Here is a 22,517-nt window from a genome sequence, read left to right as displayed (position 1 = left end):
ACCTTGGTGCCATCAGCAAACTTTCTGAGGGTGCACTCAATGCCAATGTCCGTGTTACTGACAAAGATGTTAAACAGCACTGGAAGATAACTTGGAAGAAAGTGCATGTGACTCTGGATTTGTTTGAAACCCTTCTGCTACTACCTGTTTCTGGAGGGATGAGGGAATTACATAGCACATCCTTACCTGAACCTCCCTACCTAAAATTCTGAAGATGTCAAAGATACAAATCTGTGAGGTTGTAAGCCTGCTGTACTTAGAGCTACCAGGTTACACCAACCTTTCTGAGCAGAAGGGTTATGAGGTGCTGGGAAAATGGGAAGGTCTGCTTTTCCAGGTAGGCTTCTGAAAACCTTTGGAGACTTGGCTTTCTTGCTCACAGATTCTTGTTCCTCTCAAATGCTCTTTTTACTGTGGTTGTAGTTGTATTTTGTGTCCATAAATAAAATTAATGCCTCAGTACTCAACCCTGCACTCTGGAAGCTTTGAAGTAAATGGAATATGGGTAATTTCCACCTCCTAGCCACACTGTCTGCTGACCAGAATGTCAAATATCTGATGGTGTTAGTTACATGAAGATTTGTTTCTTAAGGGTGCTGATAACCAATATTTCTGACTTCACAGAAGAATCAAGCACTATTTAATAGAACTACAAACAAAAAAAATTAAAAGACATACCCATGAAGTAAAAGATAACTGCACGGAATTAGGTAAACTGGCATTGAAATTTTATCCACTTCAGAAATATATACATTTATATAAAAAAGGAAAATAACAAAAAAATTTACATATTTGCAAATCTTGTATTACACAGGTAAAGATGTTGTTAATGTTTTACATGTATTGGATTACATAAGTATTTTTACAGTTTAAAAACCTTAAGAGTATATGGATACAAAAGAAATTAAAACATCTGAACAGGGCCCCAAAGATAGCAAGATTTTCACACCACAACAACGCAGTCATTCCCAGACAGAGAAAAATTTACTCTGTAAACAGTAAATACTGCAAGAAATTAGAACTTGCTTTGATACACATATATTTATATGCCAAAAATATTTTTAAATGCTTTGTTGGCTGAGCTTTTAGAATGGATCATATCAACATAGTGTACCATAGAGATATTAATTTCAAGTACAAGAAATTAGAAACTTAAAATATGCAATGTACAACAGAATCTGAAATTTAAGTACTGCATATCATTTATACACATAAAACCTTTTACAGCGGGAACAGAGATCAGAAGACTAATACTGTGTATGTCTGTGTCTCTTGCACAGAGGCAGTTTCTTTCCTTGAGATTCATCCTATGCATGGTCCTAATATTAATCTTTTTATTAATGAAAATCCCTTAGGGATTAAATGTTTAGTAACTGTTTTCATAAATAGAAAATTCTTATTCTGCACTGGTTTTGTTTATGTTTTTGAAGTTGTAACGATCAAACTGCAACAAGATTAAAACTGACATGTAAGCTTCAAGAAGGTAACAGAAAAAGTGAAGTTTCTGGGTATAGATTCAGACTGACAGTAACTAGATACCTTCCCCTGTTTCAGGAGATTTTTTTCCTTCAAATTACTATTACACATCCTGTATTAGAGCTATGAGACCATTATAACATTACTTTTGAACCCAACAAAGTTACTGAACTGGTTGTTAAAATAAGTGCATCCTCCTTATTTAAATTTAGGAATACAGTAATTTTGGCATAAATAAAGCCCTTGGCTTTAAGATACTAGTCTCAAAAATATTAGGGAACAGCTATTACAAGCACCCCCCTGCTCATGCCTATCACTGACACCTGACAGTTCTGATAATATGTTAAAAACAGATTTTCCGTTGTATCCAACTACAAACTGAGTAGTGATTTTAAAAATAGAAATTTCTGGCTGGACTACAAAAATAGAGTAGGACAGTTTGTTTTACCCTAGAAGAGAACACAATGGGCTGACAACCTGATCTAAGAGACTGACAATAAAAATCTATGGAGTGCTCATAGCATCACACTGACAGCTTCAGGGGCTTTTGTGCACTCTGCTTTAAAGAACCTTTGGTAATGGCAGTGTGAGAAAATGGCTAGTCAGAATTTAAGGTATTCAAAAGACTCCCTCCCATCCTCTTACATCTTATGTAGTCTTTTCTCTTTTCACATACCCATTAGAAATACCCTTCCAGTTCAGAACCAAGTAATGGGGCTCCCATTCCACTTCAGAACCAAGTAATGGGGCTCCCTTGAAAGCCAAATCAACATTATTTCAAGCCTATCTGAAGTGCACATCATTCAGTAATACATGGGATTGCACAATTGTAGTACTTGGATAGTACCCTGATTACTGTAATGGGAAGTTACAATTATGTATGAAGTGGCTTTAAAAAAGCCATATTTCCTGATCACCTTTACCTATAGTAAACCAAATTATCTGCACAGAAGTCTTTTATTATTTACAAGTCAATTACACAAGTAATATAAAAGCCTCAGTTGAGCACCAGTGCTGACTTAAGAAGTAATACCTTCAAGTCAGAGTATTCCCTGCCACATTTTCAGAAGTTTCCCTTTCCTCTATTGGTTTTATTCAGACCATGTCTTTGTTCATATCCATCTTCCACACTCCCAGAAGATTAGTAATAGCAGCAGTTTTATAAAAGGTGTAGGTATCATGGAGAGCTTTTCACAGCATAATCAGTTCAGATCTTTTAAACAGAAAAGATGGTAAAATCCACTGATCTGGATTGTAAGGTTTTACCAAGAGTTCATAAAGTAGAGTCTACATACAGTTCATGAGAGAATAAATGGTTGAAACAAGAGTAATTTTCTTTGTGCAAACAATGGGATGGCCAACAATGGCAGGAGTCCACATTTAATTCAAGGGCAGTAGGGAATCCACTCGTCCTAAAGTGCCAGTCATGTCACCTGGGCTTAGAGTAACCATAAGGACATCGAAGAATCAGGCTGTCATGACTAGGTAAGATGTGAGTGCTATAGTATTCAACCAAACTTCCCATGTTCAAAAACATGATATCTGAATCAAGGTAAAACTTGCAATCCTGTTGTAGAACAAAAACATACGCAGTCATTAGCAGTAATTTTTCCAACTAAATGCTTTTAAAGAAAGGAAAACACCCCAACCATTATCATAACTAAGATGCTCTTTCAAACAAGCTACTGCTTTGCAAACTAGTCACACACAAATAAATCCAAATTAAACTCAGGACTTAAATATTCCTTCCTTTAGGACCTGAAAATTAGATGTGAACACTTTAGAACTAGTTTGTCTTTTGCACGATACAGCATGACACAGCAACTACAAAGCCTAGGTCTGAGTGCTCAGCTGTTCCTGAGAGCAGATATTTGTAAATCAGCTCATTTTTACTTTTAGGAATGGGAAGAAGCTTCTTAGACTTTGTTCTGAAAAATACCTATACACATGCACACTTTACACACACATATATATACACATGGAATTTGTACACACATACATGCACATATGTACAAATGCACAGAATGCAGCTGACCTTTTCAAAGATTCTGTAGTTTCTCACTTTTTCTGCAGATTCATCCCATACAACCAACACCTGGAAGAAAAAAAATGCAGCCTATTCAGTCTACACTAATAAGCTCAAGTCGATGTATTATTAGATAATTACTTGCAAACCAGCCTAAAAAAATTAAATCACTGAAGTTATGCTAGTGATTGTCTCAGATTTCCTTGATTTAAAGAAAGAGCATATCTCATTTCTTAAGTACTTATCATATATAAGATACAGTGTCTCTAAATCAAATAGGTTTGGGGGGTGGGTAGGTTCAGCAATTGCAATTTACCTTTCCAGGCTTAGTAGATGAGTTCCTAATACAGTACAATCCATTTTGTGGTTGTCCCTGTGGGTTGCTAGCTTTAAATGTCCTAAAAATAACACAACAATTACATATATTAGCAGTTTATGCGTCAGATAAGTAAAACCCCCAGATTCTTAAAATTCTTATTACAAATCTATTTCAGTTGTAATAATTCGTAATACATCATAGCTGAAAGAATTTCACTGTTCTAGCATCTGAGCCAGCAATACAGCACAGATGTCCCCTCTAGAAGCCCAGCAGACCAACTTTCTCCAGATGGAACACCATCACTTTGCAAGTAGTATGCATTTTCAATTGACACAGAACACTAAACTAACTTTCCTAAAAAGTGATTTCCATATTAAAGGAATGTAAATACTTTCGTTTTGTTTTACACACAAATGGTTCCTAGTTGTGTTTTAAACACAAATTGTACCTATGAAAATGATCTTTATGCTACTGCTCATCACAGGTTTTTTCAGAACTTCTAAAGAAATATCTTAAAGTCACAATCTACCTTTCAACTTCGAAGGATTCACAGGTATTAAGAAATATTGAAGCAGGCAGCCCAACCTGTAAAAATACAAAGAAAATAAAACACTGTGCCAGTCAATTACAACTCAAAATGTTAGCAACTTAAGCAAACAAGGTACAACCTTCAGCATCTGAAATTAATAGCGGTGATTTGATCTATATTTTATGCTTCTTCCTCCTTTACACCCAATATTAAAATCCAGAATTTATCATAAGGCATTCCTTAAAGCTCAAGAATAAAAAAATGTAAAAAATTAAAAAAACAAAACAAAAAAACAAACAAACAAACAAAAAAAAAAACCAAACCACAAACCCCCAGAAAGATTGCTTTTCCTGAAATAATTATTTAAGATTCCCAAAAGCACACACCATGAATCATCTGCTTAGTCTTACTTTTTCATAGTCATCATCAGAATCATCATCAGGTTGGTTTGGCTTGGAGGGTAGTGCTGGTTTTTCAAATGAGAAGCTCCTAAAACTCTGTCCATCTGGTGGTGATCTCCTGGCAGAAACAGAACAAAAACTGAAGGACATCTCCCTCAGGAAAACAGAAAACTATACACAAAGCCCTGAAGGGATAATAAAACTAGAACTGAAGAGCAAGTTTCAGTTTACTTCCCAAATCACAGAATAATTGAAATTGAAAGGGACCTTTAGATATCATTTAGTCAAAGCTCCCACACAAAAGAGTTCCAACTATATCAGATAGCTCAGGAAGCTGTGTTCAGTCAAGTTTTGAGTATCTGCAAAGATGGAGATTCCACAGCAACTTGTTCTGGTGTTTCAACATCCACAGGGTGAAAAGTTTTTCCTAATATGTGTATTTTCCCACTTTGTTCTTCCTATTGCCTCTTATCCTATCACTGCAGACTTCTGAGGTCTTGCTCTGTAGACAGCAGTGATGAGCCTTCCCCAGGGTTGAATGAATCAAGTTCTCTCAGTCTCCTCTCAAATACCATGTACTACAGCCCAAATATCATGGTGGCCTTCCACTGGAATCACTCCAGTATTTCAGGTGTGTTCTTTTTACTGTTGTGAGAGAGCTTGTTGTCCTTTGGAGCTCCTGAATCATCCAATGGACAAAAAACTTTCATCTGATTCACCACCATGTCTAGCTCCAGATCTCTTACTAGATCTGATCTTAATATAAAAATAAACACATTTCCCATCTCCACATCAATCTCAAGTTAGTTTTTCAATTCATTGAGGTTCTGAAATATGGACTCCTTACTCACTCTAATCAAAGGCTTTTAAGACTTTAAGACAGACCCAAAAACTAATGAAATACAAAATTTGTGTGTAAATTTTTTTTAAGTTTAGTGTTCTGTAGCTTTCCAGAAGCTAAACCGATTGTGAAATTTTCAAATAAGAAATACATAGGCAAAAAAGCACAATGCTGTGAGGAGAAGGAAGGTACAGGGAATAGAAAAATTCTATTAGAATAGAAACAATGGATACGAATCCAAGACAAATGGCTGTCAATGAGTTAATTAATACACTATAGAAAAATTTAGTACTGCGCTGTATTTTCATACTTACTGTAACTGGGGACATGAAGACTTCTCTGATCTAGGTTTGATGACAGGGGGCTGGTGGCTTGGCACAGGTGGCTTTGGGAGCACTGGTGGCACAAACAGTCCAGGTTTACCATGTTCTCTTGGCACTTTGGGCTCTACTGGTTTTTCAGTAAGCTGTGACAGCTTGGGTTTACTGCTTGGTAGTGGAGGAGGAGTCCGTGCTGAAAGATTTAAGGTTTTTAGCTTCTCGCATCCTTCTGGAGTAGCAAGAACTTGAGCTAGAGGCAGAGGCTCTGGAGGCAATGAGTGAGTTTCTTTGACACACACAGGTTTTTTGAAAAGAGGCAGAGGGGGCACAGGGGGTAGCTGTTCACTCAGTCTCCGGCTTGATGGTTGGCTCTTTATATTAGGTTCAGCTCGGCACTGCAGTTGGGGTTCTCTTGCATTTAAGAGATCCTCTAGCTTGATATCAGGTAAGCTTCTTTTTGGAGGAGGTGGTGGTACTGGCACACATGGTTTGCCAGCAAAGGAATTTGCCCTTGACTCCGGGTAGGCAGATTTTCTAATGTGAGGCACTGGTGGAGGTGGGTAGGCTGGGGGCAGGACCATATCTGCAGAAAAAAAACATCCAAAAAACATGACACACTGAGAGGAAGTACAGTATGTCAAGAAACAAGGCTTTTCAAATTTATTTTTTTGTGATTTAAGATATTTCTTTGGCATCTGGTCTGATAGTACCCAAACGAAAATGCTTGGTAAACATTAAAGCTTAAGCACAGTTCTGTATGTCAGCTGTACTGAACTTCAGCAATTTTTATTTGGGCAGATCTTATGGTGACTTTACAAGGAGTTTTCCCTTTGCAAAAAAGAAAAAGAGGGTTCATTAATAACATTACCCCTCCTCTAGACTGATGACCAGACACATATCCTTCCAGGGCAGGAGGCTTGCGAGAAAACTCATGCTTAAAGTCATGCAACACTTTCTGCAACTTGTTATTGCAGTTACTAGGATACCTAAATATACCTCTCAAGATTAAGTTTCTCTCTGCATTACTTACCACCTGCAATGCTTAAGATAAGACCAAGCCAAAATAATAACCTGGAATTCCTCATTTTTATTGCCCCTTAGTGACCTTTCACGGGGCCTTTTGTGAAGGGACTGAAAGAAATCCCATACCATCTTTCATTATGTCAGAAGTATCTGGCTGCAAATATGACTCCTCCTCTTCCTCCTGGTCATAATCTGTAGATAAAAAACATCAGTGAATCAGACTGTGGTAAGCACTCCTGGAATAAATAATTGATATTGAGTAGTTATTGCTTTTTAATAAATATTTTTAAGGGTTTTTTGTTGTTTTTTTATAGACATGAAAAAAAAAAACCTAGAAATGTTGGCTCACCTCTCTGCTATCTAGAATAACAGTTTCCTTAAATGCTCATATCAATTAAGAAAGCCATCATTTAGAACAGTGGGAGATGAGCTACACTGTGCACATCTAATTTTTTCCATCTTTGAAGTTAAATTTTATTTTCCAGTGACACTTCATAGGGTGATAGTCTTCATCAGAAAATGCAAATCAGTTGCAAAGACATGGATGCTCTGGCAAAACCAGTGTGAAAAAAACCTAAACATTCACTAAAGCCTAATGCTAACAAAAACATTGATAATTTTACAATATAGAAATCTAAGCAAGCCTAGTGATCTACAAAACAATTAGTTCTTTTGCCTTGCTCTGGCAACAAAAAGATGCACCTCAATGAATGGTTTAAATGTTGCTTTTATCTGTAAATCAAATTAATCAAGACATGAAGAACATGTTGCTTCTAGGCAGTAATTTCTCAGCACTATTGCAGGAGCCTGGACAACAATATGCAGTATTTCCCCAGCAGAATGCATTAGAAAAAGGGTACCTGATAAAAATCAGTTAGCTCTCCTAATTTTCCTAGTTTGAACTCCACTTAACAAGACCTCTCAACAAAGTTCATACTGCATAGAGCCTTTCCCTCCCATAAGCACACAAATATTAAACTACAATCCTACACAAAACACTGATGAGTTTCTTTTCTCTGTTGTGCAACAACTGGACCGGATTTCCTCAAAAGACTCACTCCTGTATTTTTGTCCTTCTCAGGAAAAACAGGCAGGAATTTCCTGACAGGAAATAAGAGTTCTAGCTCCAATCAACCCTGCCATTAGAAATCTGAAAGGGCTGTTGGGAAACAGCCCAGTAAAGAAACTACGTTGAACCATGAGGCAAGGTTTCTCATGTTGGAATTTACTAACACATTTCTCAACTAGGAAGTCACCTGCTGAAACAGGCAGTGAATACCCCACAGGCTCTCTGCAGCATCCCCACTTCTGATTAATAAATATGCTCAGCCTAAACTGTTTGCTGTGAAACAACTACTACAGCTATCAAACTTTATATAAAAAAGGCTATGCTAATAGAGATTTTCAGAGTCTTACTTGAAAAACTTATTCTGTGTGAAATTCATTGAAGAATGTTATTGTGTGCATTCCATACAGGCCTAATGTGAGATCTTCTTGAACTGGAGGGATGATCAGTTCTGTTTCAGACTAAACAGACTACAACAACATCCTAATGTGGGTGACTGCTTGTATTGTTAGACAGGTGAATTAATTTCACAGTCTAGATAGGAGGTAACTTGCGCTACAATTTTTTTACTGCTTTATTGCCCCATATTTTCAGCACATACTTTAAATGACTAATATCCTATTATTAGAATTCTATTCAATTAACAACAATAATTCAATTATCATAATGAAGACCACACTTCTATACTATAACCCAAGGATATACTCTGAAGTTTTGTCGTTTTTTGCTAGATCAACAACCTCTCCAACATTCAGTCACAAAAAATCTTAAATACTATTATTAAGGTGTGAGACAACTCCTTGAAAGGTCTGAATTTCTGCAGCTACCATTTATTTTTAATAATGGTTTATAGCACAGAATATCTGTTTTGGATTTTAAAACACAGCTACACACCTTGTAAAAAAAGAATTTATATCTGCAAATTGGATCAGTTTGCTTAAGTTACAGGAATAGTTCGTGCAGAATCCAGAGGAAATACATAAGCAAATAAATCTTATATATTAGTGTCTAAATTTTTCACCTTCATTATCTGCTGAATGATGAGAATACTTGATATCAATGGGACGTTCTACTGAGCCATAGAAACTGTCTGCATCAGAACCAGAGTCACTGAAAAAAAGAAAAGACAAGAGCACCTTCAGCATCACTGTGCTATGAACCTTGGGACATGTCCATTTGCAGGAACATAACGCTGGAAAAGCAGAAGTAAACTATTCCTGTTTCCCAATTAGCAGCCAGATGTGCTGCTGCTGTCTTTTTGAAGTTTTTATATCTTTAACACAATGTTGCCATTGAAAGTTCTCTTAGTAGAAATATTTTTGTCTCTGTACCCTTAATATATTAAAAAAGGCCTTTCGTTCTTCAGTCTTATTCCACCTATTTTATTTAATGGCAAATTACTTGTTGGTGCAGAGTCTAAAACACCACTGTTGAAAGCTAGTGCAAAAGGGATAAAAAGTAAAAAAAGATTAAGGGTTTATACCTGAATTCTGTTACTGTTTCTTTCTTCTCATGGTAGTGATCAATTTCCGTCCTCAAGGATAGCATCCAATTCTAAATAAGAATAAAAACACAACTTTCAACACATTCATCTTTAAAACATTTTGCAGCTTTATACAAAGATGCACAGTATTCAGAGGAACAGATTAACTGTGTATACAAATAGTATTTATCCATGACTCTATATTGAAAGGACTTAACAGTCAAATGTTTTGACTATCTAAAATGCTACAAGAATCAAAATATTAAAGCTTCAGTTTGCCAACTTTGAGTTATTTCAAAAGCTTGTACTTGCTCATAGTATGTGAGAGGTTTCACTGAACAGCTTTCATACTTTATCAAAGGTTAAACATAAAAATATTTGTTCCTTGGCTAAAAATAAAATTAAGAATATGGAGAAAACCATGAAATCTAGTACATCACTTCCAGCCACTCCAAATCACAACTCCAACTAACACTAACTTAATAGTTAAAATTTCAGATGACTCTCTGAGGAGCCCAAAGTGTACAAGTGTCAGTGACTGCTGTACCAGGTTCATTTAGATTTTAGGGAAGTCCAAGATTCACTTTCTGCTTCCAGGAAAATTATACTGTGAAAGAGTAAGTTACCTTTCTTTCATCTTCAGAAGAAGCTGAAAAGAACCATGTCCTGTGCTTCTTGCTAATGTGAACTAACTTGAAAGGAAACACATTGCTTGATGTTGTCTCCTCAGCTGCCCGCATAACCCTAAGAAACAGAACAACCAATACACAAAAACCTTAATCTATAAAGTTACTTCTGCTACGCAGGTCATAAAACATTGATAGAATGCAGCTATAGCAGCCAGGTTTGCCTTAAAAAATAATCCCCTAGCCCAGGAAAATGTCCAAAAATCCCCATATGTGCATATGTAGTTCTTCTCCATTAACAAGGCAGAAAGGACAATGGAAGAGGGGAGAAACAGCACTATTTAATGACTTGCCAAACTTATAAATGGATGTTTTGACCTGTTCAATAGTTTTAATGAATTGCATTAATTCACAAGCTTCAAACGATGGTAAGGAGCATTTGTGTGCCTGTGATCCTTATTTCAGAAAGGCACAGAGGAGAAAACAAGAAACAACTTTTCCATTAAAATAAAGGAGAACTAATATTAAAGTTAACTTTTCAAACCTTTCCCTCATAATATAAGAAGTGCAAGATGGTTTATCTTAAACCAAGCAAAACTCAACCTCTTTCACAAACTGCATTAGAGATATTTGTTTCTTTCTATATTTACCCCAAAGAATTCTCAAATGAGGAAATTCCTTATATACACAAATATTTGAATGTAAATACTTGTTATAAGGCTTTGGAACAAATGACAAGACGAAAATCCTAAGATTGTGGGTAATATAAAAGTAACACTTCTAAGATTTATTCAACATAAGCCATAGAGGAATGTGATTAAAGTTTTCAGTCATAATTAGGATTTGCCTTCTTGTGCCTCAATATTTAAAACTCAGTTTCCTCAGATAATACAGTACTTCCCTAAGTCCTTAAAATTTATGGAAGATAGTTTGTAAGCATAGAAAAAAAGATTCATATGGGCATTTGACTAATCAACATAACATTGTTTTCAAAAAAACATTTCTAATCAACACCCTGAAGCTGCTATTAAGAACAATGTCAACTGCAAAATAATTTTAAAATTAGAGATTGCATCTTTTTTAGAACTCCAACCCTACAATACTGGAGGCTGTAGTTTTCTGTCTTCCCAGACCAAAACAAATCCACAAAAGGAACTGAGGCATTTCACTAATGTGAGGCTAATAAGGATGTTAATATTGGAGCTACCTGCAGTACAGCTGGGAGGCAAACCAGTGATAGGCATCACTTTGTGTTTGGAATCACTGGTGAACCCAAAGCTTTTTCATCTCCTGTCTACAATTAACACATAAAGACTATTGAATCAGAAGTGCAGGGAAGCCTCAGTGACTTTTTTTCACACAACTTTATGCAACTATCCATTTTAACAAATTCCTTCATTTCAAATTATTTTTCACTGATGCCTATGCCTGTGTCTAATACTAACCAAAACCTGGCCCCAGTTCCAACCAAGGTCTCTTCAGGACTGCTAGAACACAGGCATGTAAAAAACAAAGAGACAGTCCCTAACATCTATGAATTGCACAGTATTTTCCATATTAATGCAATTACAGAAGGTAGTGTTAGGGCCAAGTTACAGTATAGGTTTCTTACACAAAATAACCTTGACATCTTAATTAGCTGCCATGTTTACAACTTAATTCCCATAAAATATGCTGCCGTTGTGGTCAGTTAGAAAACTCTCACATTTTAAAAAAAGCTCCCTCCTTATTCTAAAAGTCTGAGAACATTATGCAGTACAACAATATACATATTTACAAATACAAGAAAATTGCAGTGACTAGGACCAATACTGTGATTTTTTTCTCCACATTCTCTCTCATTGGTCCTTTCTTAGTATCAATTGCAAAAGCAAGATCCTAAAGTTATGTCAGACTTCTATTACTAGGCCCTATATGTATGGTGTACTCAGAATCTGATAGTACTGGTTAACTTGAAAGCCATGTATTTTTGTTTTCAATTTAAAAAGCAAATATTAGGATTTATGACATATAGTGAAATGAGTCAGACATTTTGCACATGCACCTCTCGTTTGTCACTCCTGTAGCTGATTCAGTTTTGACACTAATCAGTGTTACTGAATCAGTAACTCCATAAATATTCCTTTCTGGTTTTATGATGATAACTGAAATCACTAGAGAACAAAGATCATTTGTTTGAAAGATTTCATATGTATCTACATGTAAAAAGTCTGTATCAAGTCAGTAGCAAAAGTAAACCTATTGCAGTTTTAACAGCTTTCCTGGTTAAATTACAAAAGATGAAGGCACTTGCAAAGCACAGGAAACGTTATATAGACAATTTGAAAGGAATACAACCCTTGGAATCCAAGATCAGTACTTAACCCAACTGATGCAGATGAGTTAAATTTAGTTTGAAACTAAAATCTCATCCCCCTGCTTTAAGTTTGGGTGTTAAGTAAGTTCTTTGGAACTCACCTGTTGTAACCATTCAGAGAAAATGCACCCTGTGGAGATGCAGAAGTGCTGCTCTTAAAATAGTAAATACATCCCTCATGGATAATTACAAATCTCAAGGGCCCTGAAAGGATAAAGAAGCGAGAGCAAAATATACATTATTTTGTACATTAGCTAGAACCTCTTAATTTGGATATAATTATTGTTTAAAATTTTAGTAATCTTATTGATCATTATAAAAAAGAACAAACTAGTTAAGTGACAGCTTGTTAATCACCAGCCACATGGCAACACAGTCCATTCAGAGTTCCAGGACTAAGGGCAGTATTTGCTTCCCTCACTTGAGAGGTAGCTAATCTGATAATTTAAAAAAAAAAGCCCAAGAGAATGCAGTCATGACCTCCACCTGTTCTCCTTTAGGAGAGGAATAAGCTGATGTGAGAATGCAACTTAAAACAAAATGGGAGAAAGTTAGCCACAGGCTACAAATACATATTTATATCCATCCCCAAACTATGATGGTATCTCCCTCTCTTCTTTCAACTCAAGTACAGAAAGCTGACAACAAAATAAGTTTTATTTTCTTTTTTTTGTAATGGGGCCAATGTTACTTCCTCTTTAAAAGCAGTAATCTTTGTCCTTAGCTATAAGTATAGTTCAGTTATAAGCAGGGACAGCAAATGAATAGCATATAAATAAACCCAAGATCTTAAGTTTTCTCAACACAAACACACTGATTCCAGAAGCATTTACTACTTTTAAGTACAGCCTAATGCTGGCAGTGAGAAAATCTTCATTTCACAGCAGCTGAAGAAAATATGGATACTTTCCCAGCACAGAGTAACCAACTGGAAAAAAACCTGACTACTAATTTCTTTCAGAAAAGAACATTTGAAATTGATATATCACTCAGGGATCTGTTTCTGTCTTTAAAATCTTACTTGTGAAGGACTAGACTTAAATAAAGTAAAATCAACCACAACATTTATCATCTAAGGCTTACAGTTCCAAAACAATTAAAGGAAGTTATTGAATATGGATCTTTCATACATATATTCCAGCAAAATTGTAATCCATTACAGGCAAAGTACGTGGAAGAATACATTCATTAAATAGTCTGCTAACATGAAATGTGCTACTGGCCCCAAAGGCAAACATTTAAAACATTTAATTTAGTTAATTATTCATTCAACTTACACTTTAAGATCTGCAGCTGAGTGCCTCCTTTTTTATGAAGATACCCTGATTTGGTCACACCTCCAGGCATCGTCAGAAGGTTTTGTGCTCCAATTGCCTTCATTGGGACTGGCCAGACCTGCTCCTGTGAAGCCATCTTTCTGCAGTGTAGAATAATTAAAAACAGTTTAAAATTTACTTTAAGAAATGAGTACTGAGAAAGAAAGCTTGCTTCCTTAAACAGGTTTTCCAAACAACACAGTTCAGCAGCCAACTATGTAGCACAGACGGGTGTTCATAGATTCCAGGAAGTTTCTAATGTACAAAAAAATATGGTGCAAAAAGTCCCAGTTTATTTTTATACCGCTCTCAAAAGTGATTGACAGTTGTTGAAAAAATGGAAGAGTGCTTAGTAAATGTTATTTAAGTACTTATATTTAAAAAATACCTCAGATAACACCATGAGACTTAATCAGGCAGTTGACTATAGAGAAAATCAGTTTCTTCTCCCAAGTTTTATGCCATACATGTATTTACACTATAATTTTCTGTCTAATGAGGTAATCAGCAATTGTATTTAGTAATTACAGTGTTCAATACTACTTAGTCCTTATATTTACATTATATTCTGAATGAACCCTTTAGTAATCTCCTACTAGATAACCTATGTGTGCTGCAGACTGCTATTTCACTGATATATAAAATATTAATGCCATGCTCCAGCAAGCATCTTCACAGTTACCACCCTTTCTACTATTACCTTAAGCAGATTACCAAGAAAGGAAGCTTCTTAGTAATTTTTATTGTTGTTGTGTAGCATTCTGAGGCCTTTCTTTCTTCAAGGGGTAGCAGAACAAAGCTAAAATTCCTACTGTATAACAGGGGAAAGAAATCATGCATGAACTGAATAGGAAGCTTGATCTTGACATAAAGTGGTCTGTTATCCTCAGGTGCAGGGCTAGAGACCTTTGCTGGTAATAGGCAAATTAATGAAATTCCAGTTCACAAGTTTCTGATAATGGTATGATGGTTCAGGACTGTATAGCTTTTAGTAGAAGACTGAAATCTAATGGATCCTGTTCCCTTCTCCTTCCCCCCAGAAGGGCAGTAGTGGAATTCAACAGTGCAGCTCAGTACAGGAGCCTACAGCCCAGCAACTTAAAGTACCCATACTTAGAGTAAAGAAGCACTGCAGTTTTGTTGAGGGATTAGTCACAGCAGTGGAGCACACAGCCATTTTGTATGTGCTAGGAGAAACAGAAATGCAAGTCAATTGATCCTTCAGTGGATCAGTTTAGGATTTATATCCTTGCCCTTTGCTGATGATGCATGTATGGGGAGGGGTGGACATTACTGACAATTTCTACCAGGCAAGTTTAAGCTCAATTAAATTCTTTAGGCAGCCTAGAAACAATCACAAATATTATTTGTTAATCACCAGTGTTATGCATCAGGCACAAGCAAGGAAGATAGGATCCAAGGCCTTCAAAAGGTCCTCATAGCATACCCTGCATGGCATCATGGTTCCCCAGTTTTAATTCAGGACCTCCCTGCCCACCAAAAGGTAAATTCCTTTTGTTGTAGTCAGCTGTATCCTTCCTTCTGCCATTTCCTCCCTGCTGTTATTGATTGAGATCTTTCCATGCTGAGTAGTTCCTTCCTTCTCAGCCTCTGCAATGAAGTTTCTAGCAGCAGCAATGTGTTCACATGTACAAGAAAGGGCTACACACAGATATTTTAAGCTCTTAAGATTAAAAAATAGTAACACAAGTTACATACACACACCAAAAAAACCCCACCAAACCTTCAAATTATTTCTCCACATCTTGCAAAAAGCTCAAAGTGAGGAAAATGGAGACAGTTAACCAGCTGGTTGCTGACACCAAACCACACTGCAATATTGCAAAGAGGGATTTCCTTGAAATCATTAATTCAAAGGCAAATACGGGGCTAAATTTTTCTTATAAGAACAGGGCAGATCAACATTGAAACATGAAATAACTTAATCATAAATAACTTTTTAGTTTCTAGATACATTCAGAAAAAAATTAAGTAAAAAAGGAAAGTGTTTATTCAGACAAATGTACTCTGATCTTCATTTTCTTGGTCTAGCAAGAAACATTTTCTTGTTAGTCTTACATTTCTTATGAGTTTCTAACATTTTCTTAGTCTCCGTGCCATACAACAATTTCAAGTTTCATGCCTTCAAATCTTTTGTGCTTTAACTACAAAGAACAAAACATGAAAGGACTTGAGCACCTAATCTGTGGTATAAAACAATTTCACTGTTATGTACCTAATGTTGAAAACATATCAGAAGAGGCAGAGTTAAATGTCTGAGAGAGGTTATCCTAAACAACCAGTAAACCGAGATTTCCAGGAAGCCAATGACAAACACTGGGGACAAGGCTATCCTGCTCTAGGTCAATACATTTGACTGGGTAATGTTGGCCTTTTATGTGGGAGCAGACTAGTCAGACTGCCTGGATGGGGCACTTTCTCCTCTACCTGAAATGACTGAATACCAGGCAGACAGAAAAAAAAAAAAAAAAAAAAAAAAAAAAAAAAAAAAAAAAAAAGGAAGCAGAGAAGCGAGCAGGGAAAAAAAAAAAAATCCAGTGTGATGACTCCAGGGTTTAACTGAGGGGAAGGATGGGCAGAGTATCAGGTTTTGCTTCCTCTTTCCACAGTCATTTCTTGCTTTTGACTACTCACAAGAAAGAAAACAGTCCTGAGAATAGAGACCAAGCCTCAGAACTTCCACATCCCAGCTAAGTGAATAAAAGGACACATGGCTGAACTCCATGCATTAAAGTACATATGGTATGAACTAAAGAGCACACCTGATATATGGGACTGTTCAAGAGATTTAGAACCTGATCTGCCTTTTTTCTGGGTTTCTGGGCTGTTTTTCTGGGCTTATAGCATTCCCCATCACATTTGTAGGCTTCTTGAGCTCTTCCATTTGCAGACATAGGAAGACATAGGAAGGCTTTAGTATTTTGGATTGAAAGGTTTTGAGTTAAGCTTTGAGAATCCATTTCAGAACTTTGAATCTAGTCCCAAACAGATTTTCTTCTCTTCTTGACAGTACAAAGCAATCCTGGAATGACACTAGATGCTGATTTGCATAGAGCTGCTGGGGGAAAGCTGTCAAAACAATGTAACCACAGGATCTTTATTACAGGGGTGAGAGGAAGGAAAAATGGATGCTCTTGAAGATTTTTCTAGTTCTAACATTTACAATATGGTTTTACTACAGGAGAAAAAGAAAATTCTGCCACATTAAAAATTTGGAATACATTGTAGAAGAACACTTACCCCTTTTGGCCTTAAGAGCTATTGGCTTTCAGCCCAAGTAAAGCAAATACAAGCAGATTCAACTAAGTATTTCAGCCTGGAAGAGCCATCAGTCTTCAGTTCTTGCTTAACTTTAGCAGAACATATGGCAAAAATAATCATCTCCCCATCTTGCAGTATTTGGGTGTAAAAACACATTACCCTCATCTCTGAAACTACAGCTGCCAAAAGTTGTATTAAAAATTCTCACTTGTTAGAATAATATTTATGGTCTGTCCCAGAGCCCAGTTGGGTCACGCTGAAAGCAAAAAACAGGCTCCAAAGTTGCAGTACAAAAATTAAACCTCATCTGAATTTGTAATAAGTATATCTATGCCAATTATGTCTGAGCACTTTTAAAACTACATAATAACATAATAGTTCATAACTTCTAGTCTTTAAATTCTATTTTGGAAGTAAAACCTAGAAAGCAAGATTCTAGATTTCTTCTGCACATATAACTTACATGTAGCATTACATGTAACATAACATTTAACACATCACTTACAGAAACAAATGCATTCCTCATATAATCTGGAGGGAGATTGAAGTTTCAGTCTTTACAAAAGGTTTAACCAAAAATGAGGCAGCATTACATACAGCATAACTGTAAAATAAGAGCTTCCCCAAAGTGATCTCAGCAATTCCAAACAGAAACTAATTCTCCAATTCAACCATCTAAACACTTACCATCTTTTCTTAAAACTGCATTCTGCAAAATTTTCAGGTTTCTTTTTCATTTGTTAAACTCTCCAGTTTTTCTGAAATGCTCTTCCATATATCTCCTACTTTTTTTTGTTGTTGTTGTTGTTGCTGTTACACATTCCATTTCTTAATACTTCTAACAGCCCCTTTCACAACAGTCTCTCAAAAGGATTAATAGCACAGTACAAACACTGTAAAGTCAAATAAATCTTAGAGAACAAAGGGAAGTGAGAACTAAGCCCAACTGTTAAACACTGTTCTAAGTAAGTTTACTCAGTTTAACTTGCTTCAGCTTGCTTTTCATTTCTGGCAAACATTATCAAACAACATTCGACTCATCTCTTCCCCCTTCAATTCTTTACAGCTACAATATTCTACTCTTAGATGACTCTGCTCTCTACTTAAAAGAGAAAAGATGACAGAAATACAAACCACAAGCATGCACTGACCTGGTGACCGTGCCTGATCGACACATTGTTTTTCTGCTGACAGTTTGCCCCAACAGTTGTTTCCTTTGTGATGACAAAGCCATCAATAATGTCTGACCCCTCTCAGGCATGGCAGGGACATCTCTGCACTTCTCCCCAGTTTTGTGCACTATAAGGTTGAAAGTGGCTGCTGGAGCTGCTGTGTGCTCAACACACAAAAGGAAAAGAAACCCGGCCCCAACTGCTTGTGCATCTGCACTGCAGTGTGGCCAAAAGGGACGCCGAGGCTGTGACTGGTTTCCTTTTTTACTTCCTGTTTCCCCCAGCGTTAGTGGGCAGCACTATCTCTGTCAGATTTCCCAGCTTCCCAGAGAGGTCATAAATCAAGCCCTGCATACCTCAAACCTCTGCCAGATGACAAGCCAGAAAGCAGAGGGGATTTTCCAGTGTTCATTTGCTTCCGACTCACCTTTCATCAACTGCTTTCCCTTGGGAGAAAAATAAAGTGCTCTTTTTTTTTTTTTTTTTTTTTTTTTTTCTTTTTTTTTTTTTTCTTCTTACAGCATACTCAAGCTCTCACATCAGCCACGATACAGCTCAGAAATGCTGCTTGTGCTTCTGAAGAGCCTGTGCTTCAGGTCCTGGCACTGCAGCACAGAATTTTATCTCCTTTTTTCCTTCCCTGTAGCTGCAGCTTGTCCTTCCTTCTCCAACCCAAGAAATTTAAAATAGCCATTTTGAAAGCTTATGCAGCATATGCAGGCTCTAGAGCAAGTCCTGCCTGTATGTTTGATGCTACGCAAACTAAAAAAAGACCCCAAAAAATTTAACCAAAGAGGTTCAGAAAGCAAGAGCAACAAATACTACAGGACAAGATTCACCAACTGAGGCTGAATGAATGCCATGTTTTTATGTGGAGCTATTAAAAGGATTCAAGTAACTGACCTTGTCTGGAATTATGCAACACCCCAGCCTAGAAAGTTCTGACAAGACAAACAACTTGCAAGTTTCATAATGATGGACAAAACTCACAACCTACAATATGGCAAGTAAAACTTGCTTCACACATTTTGGGGGAAATGGGCATGAATCTGTATTCCAAAATAAACGGACGAAGTTTCTATCTAACATCTTTTATTTTTGTAAACTTCCCAACAGTCAAAGCACAGAAGAAAATAGCATTTCAGATGCTGGCCATGACTGTCAGCTAGAAAAGCAATTCTCAGCCTTTCCATAGGCCACCCCTTTGCACTCCTTCCACAGGTAGCTGACACAGGAAAGGGAACCATAAATATCACCCACCTGTTGTTATCTAAAGGATCAGCAAAGCAACAAAAAAAATCCCAATGCTGTTTAACAAGAATTAATAGCCAGTTGTCTCAGTGGCTTAACAAATTTTTCACTCAGAAAAGGTTGACAGGGCTATATGTCATCAGTTTGTGTATTACATTCACTTGCTTTTTCTGCTACAGTATCAGTTACCAATTTAGACTTCAAGCATTAACATGCAATGCTTTAAAGACATCTTTTCTCCCCCCCATTCTCTTCTATCTAAGCATACTCTCCCAAGCCTGCATCACCATGCTTGTAACCTGTATCTCTTCCCACAGTAAAAAAGCTACGATCAAAATTACAGCATTTGAGTATATGTAATACTGGAAAAAATAATTTCCTCTTTCCCTTTTTCTGCTCTGACACACCAAAGTCTTGGTTTTCCCTTCCAAACTCTGCAACTGTATGACCCTGGTCTTCAGGCTCAGTCACATTTTAATTACATCTTGTTTATCCAACACATGTTCCTGAATTACAGGTTTTCCACTCTAACCTTTCTAATGTTGTCATCTCTGTCATCTACAGAATTTTTCATTTCAACTTCTATAATCCCCTTTTGCTTTTTCTGGTGATTTCCAACACTGTCAAGGTGGTCGCAGAGTTAGAACAGCAGCCATTTCAGACATGCACTCACACAGGCTGGTGCTCCACTAAGGAACAACAAGGAAAAACGTGTACATGTTTCATAGTTTTGGAAAAATGAAAATTTAGTGTTTGGTCTACAAAGTTAAGCTCATCAGAAGAGTTGTGTTTAAAATTAGCAAATAAAGAGCTCAAGAGACATGAAACTCTTGTGGATTTGATTAACATGTCTGTCAGAGGAAGAGTTTTAAATTTATCCCTCTTCACAACACAAAATTCTGTTTTGCAAAGAACTTGGGTATAAAATTTTCAGAACTCTAACCTTCATTTGTCCCATAGAAACACCGAACTATCCTGGGGAGAAATTAACTCTAAAGTAGCTACTTAAGTTAATATAAGATTTTACTCAGATGGCCTTAATAAAAAGAATCAAAGCATCAAAAACCAACATTTGAATTTCATTCCAGTAGGATCACTGCCTGAGCAAGTCTGCCTCTGCCATTGTGAGGAACAGCTCTTGCTCTCAGTCAAAAGCAGTCCTACTTATCTTTAAAAAATAAGATAAAAAAGAAAAAGCAAGGAAAGGAAAAGCAAGAAGAATAAATAATACATCTAGCACTATGATTCCCTTGCCAGTATAAGCTCACTAGTCTAGCTGATGGTGGAGTTGTCTCTGCTGTAAGAGAACTTCCTCCTGCAAACCAATTTACAGGAAACCACAAGAATGGACTGTAAATAAATGCTGCATGAGAAGAGCGCAGCAATTGGTGAGGCAGAAAAATTAACAAAGCATAAAAAAAATTAAAATAGAGTAAAAACCACTTTCCTTCAGCGACAGCAAGCAGTAAGCTCAGTAGTCAGGTTGCACTCAGGATAATGTAAGAGTTCATACATCATATATTTCCATCAAAGCCTATGGTATAATAAGGCAGTAAAGAAGGCCATGTTCTGTTAACATTTTACTATCTTGAGTCAGGAGTAGATTATTATTAGTTTTATTATTTTATTAACTCAACTAAACTAGGTTAGTCTCAAGATTCTAGACCACAGTGGAAGCATGTGCATTACACTGAGAGATGATGTACCAGTCACCCGTTTACTCCACAACTGCAGATTATAACAGAGCAAGTGTAAATTACTTGCCTGACTCCTTCATCTGCTAGGTAAGGCAGTTCTGTGAAAGTGTGAGTAACCATGCATCAGAATTACTTTTGCTGGGTGACCTGCAGAATAATAATTAAAATTAAAAAAATAAAATAATTTTAAGAAAACAATCAGCAACATAAGGGAGTAATGAGGCCAAAACTTCTAAAACCCTTTTCAATGCCCAAAGTATTCCTGTTCTTTAAACTACAATTATCATTCCACCATTCAGTTTACCCAGGAAGATCTGAAGAAGCCTTATAAATATACTTACATATATATATATATATGTATATATATACATACTTTAGAAAGTACCTGGAGCCTTGATAATTTATATTCAATCTAAACTCAAGAAACACTTCAGGTCATAAAGCTTCTGATTTTCTATTTATACCCTACTGCTTTTCAGGTCTGAACATCTATGGACATCTTATTAGCTTGGAATTTCAAAAAAGTCATCTAGCACTGTTCTTCAATAAATAAGCCAAACTTCAGAGAAGGAGCATGCCAATTTTAAAATAAAGCTGTATCTTTTCTTGGTTAACTTCACCAAACCACTTAGCACAAGATGACTTTGATTTTGGGATATGGTTAGTGTCATATCAGTATATGCATAGCTTGTAAAAAACAGATTGTGCAGCTGGAAGAGAACAACTTTCTGCAGCCTCTCAATATAAGAACATTATAATTAAATAGATTCTCTTACATCATCTAGTCTTGAAAAATAACCTACGACTTAGGTTTAAGGGATTTCTACTAAATCAAAAGGCCCTTCAAATCTGTACAGGAGCATTCACCCAGCAAGTTAACTGGGTGTTGAGTCTATAGCAGTCAGACCATACCAGTAACAGCTGGGATAGGTAACACCTAAAATACAAAGCAAATTCTCAGAAGTTTTTGCTCCTTACCACGTTTCTTTAAAATAAATTCAGAGACATATTACCAAGGCAAGACTTCCATTCTCATTTACTATTCAAACCAGATAGACAGATTATTTGTTGAATTTGTTACCTATATATAAGGTCCTTAAAAAAAAAAAAAAAAAAAAAAAAAAAAAAAAAAAAAAGTAAATAAAGGCAGTTATCCAGACCATATTTTTAACACCATATACCTGAGCATCAGTACAAACATGACTGCCAAAATCCTGTTCCTGAAGACAGTTGTGCTGCAGACAGCTGTAAAGGGACTTTCCCCAAATACATGTAGACACTTAGAGCGGGAGTTTCCACAAATTATTTCCATGGCAGAAGTTTTCAGTTCTAA

At 36.4% G+C, this 22,517-nt stretch overlaps 1 protein-coding gene across 5 annotated transcripts in view; it reads right to left on the bottom strand.

Moving 5' to 3' along the window:
• Nucleotides 1–706: 706 nt before the first annotated feature.
• The window catches only part of SH3BP2 (SH3 domain binding protein 2), a 38,641-nt gene continuing 16,830 nt past the window's right edge, over nucleotides 707–22,517 (bottom strand). The window contains exons 2-14 of one of the 5 annotated variants that reach the window (XM_071753361.1): nucleotides 21,248–21,331; nucleotides 13,744–13,879; nucleotides 12,568–12,670; nucleotides 10,111–10,228; nucleotides 9,485–9,555; nucleotides 9,023–9,111; nucleotides 7,062–7,127; nucleotides 5,907–6,495; nucleotides 4,761–4,869; nucleotides 4,351–4,406; nucleotides 3,819–3,900; nucleotides 3,512–3,571; nucleotides 707–3,043 (exon numbers count right to left, since the gene is read on the bottom strand). In XM_071753361.1, coding sequence (XP_071609462.1) covers nucleotides 2,906–3,043; nucleotides 3,512–3,571; nucleotides 3,819–3,900; nucleotides 4,351–4,406; nucleotides 4,761–4,869; nucleotides 5,907–6,495; nucleotides 7,062–7,127; nucleotides 9,023–9,111; nucleotides 9,485–9,555; nucleotides 10,111–10,228; nucleotides 12,568–12,670; nucleotides 13,744–13,879; nucleotides 21,248–21,304 — 1,674 coding nt within the window. In that variant the 5' untranslated portion in view covers nucleotides 21,305–21,331 and the 3' untranslated portion in view covers nucleotides 707–2,905. Of the gene's footprint in view, nucleotides 3,044–3,511; nucleotides 3,572–3,818; nucleotides 3,901–4,350; nucleotides 4,407–4,760; nucleotides 4,870–5,906; nucleotides 6,496–7,061; nucleotides 7,128–9,022; nucleotides 9,112–9,484; nucleotides 9,556–10,110; nucleotides 10,229–12,567; nucleotides 12,671–13,743; nucleotides 13,884–17,751; nucleotides 17,776–18,215; nucleotides 18,448–21,247; nucleotides 21,332–22,517 lie in introns of those variants that run through there. The other 4 variants (XM_071753359.1, XM_071753360.1, XM_071753363.1 and 1 more) reach the window with 4 other exon arrangements.

Source organism: Heliangelus exortis, chromosome 10 (assembly GCF_036169615.1).
Source record: "Heliangelus exortis chromosome 10, bHelExo1.hap1, whole genome shotgun sequence".
NCBI lineage: Eukaryota > Metazoa > Chordata > Aves > Apodiformes > Trochilidae > Heliangelus > Heliangelus exortis.
This window is presented reverse-complemented; position numbering and strand designations above follow the sequence as displayed.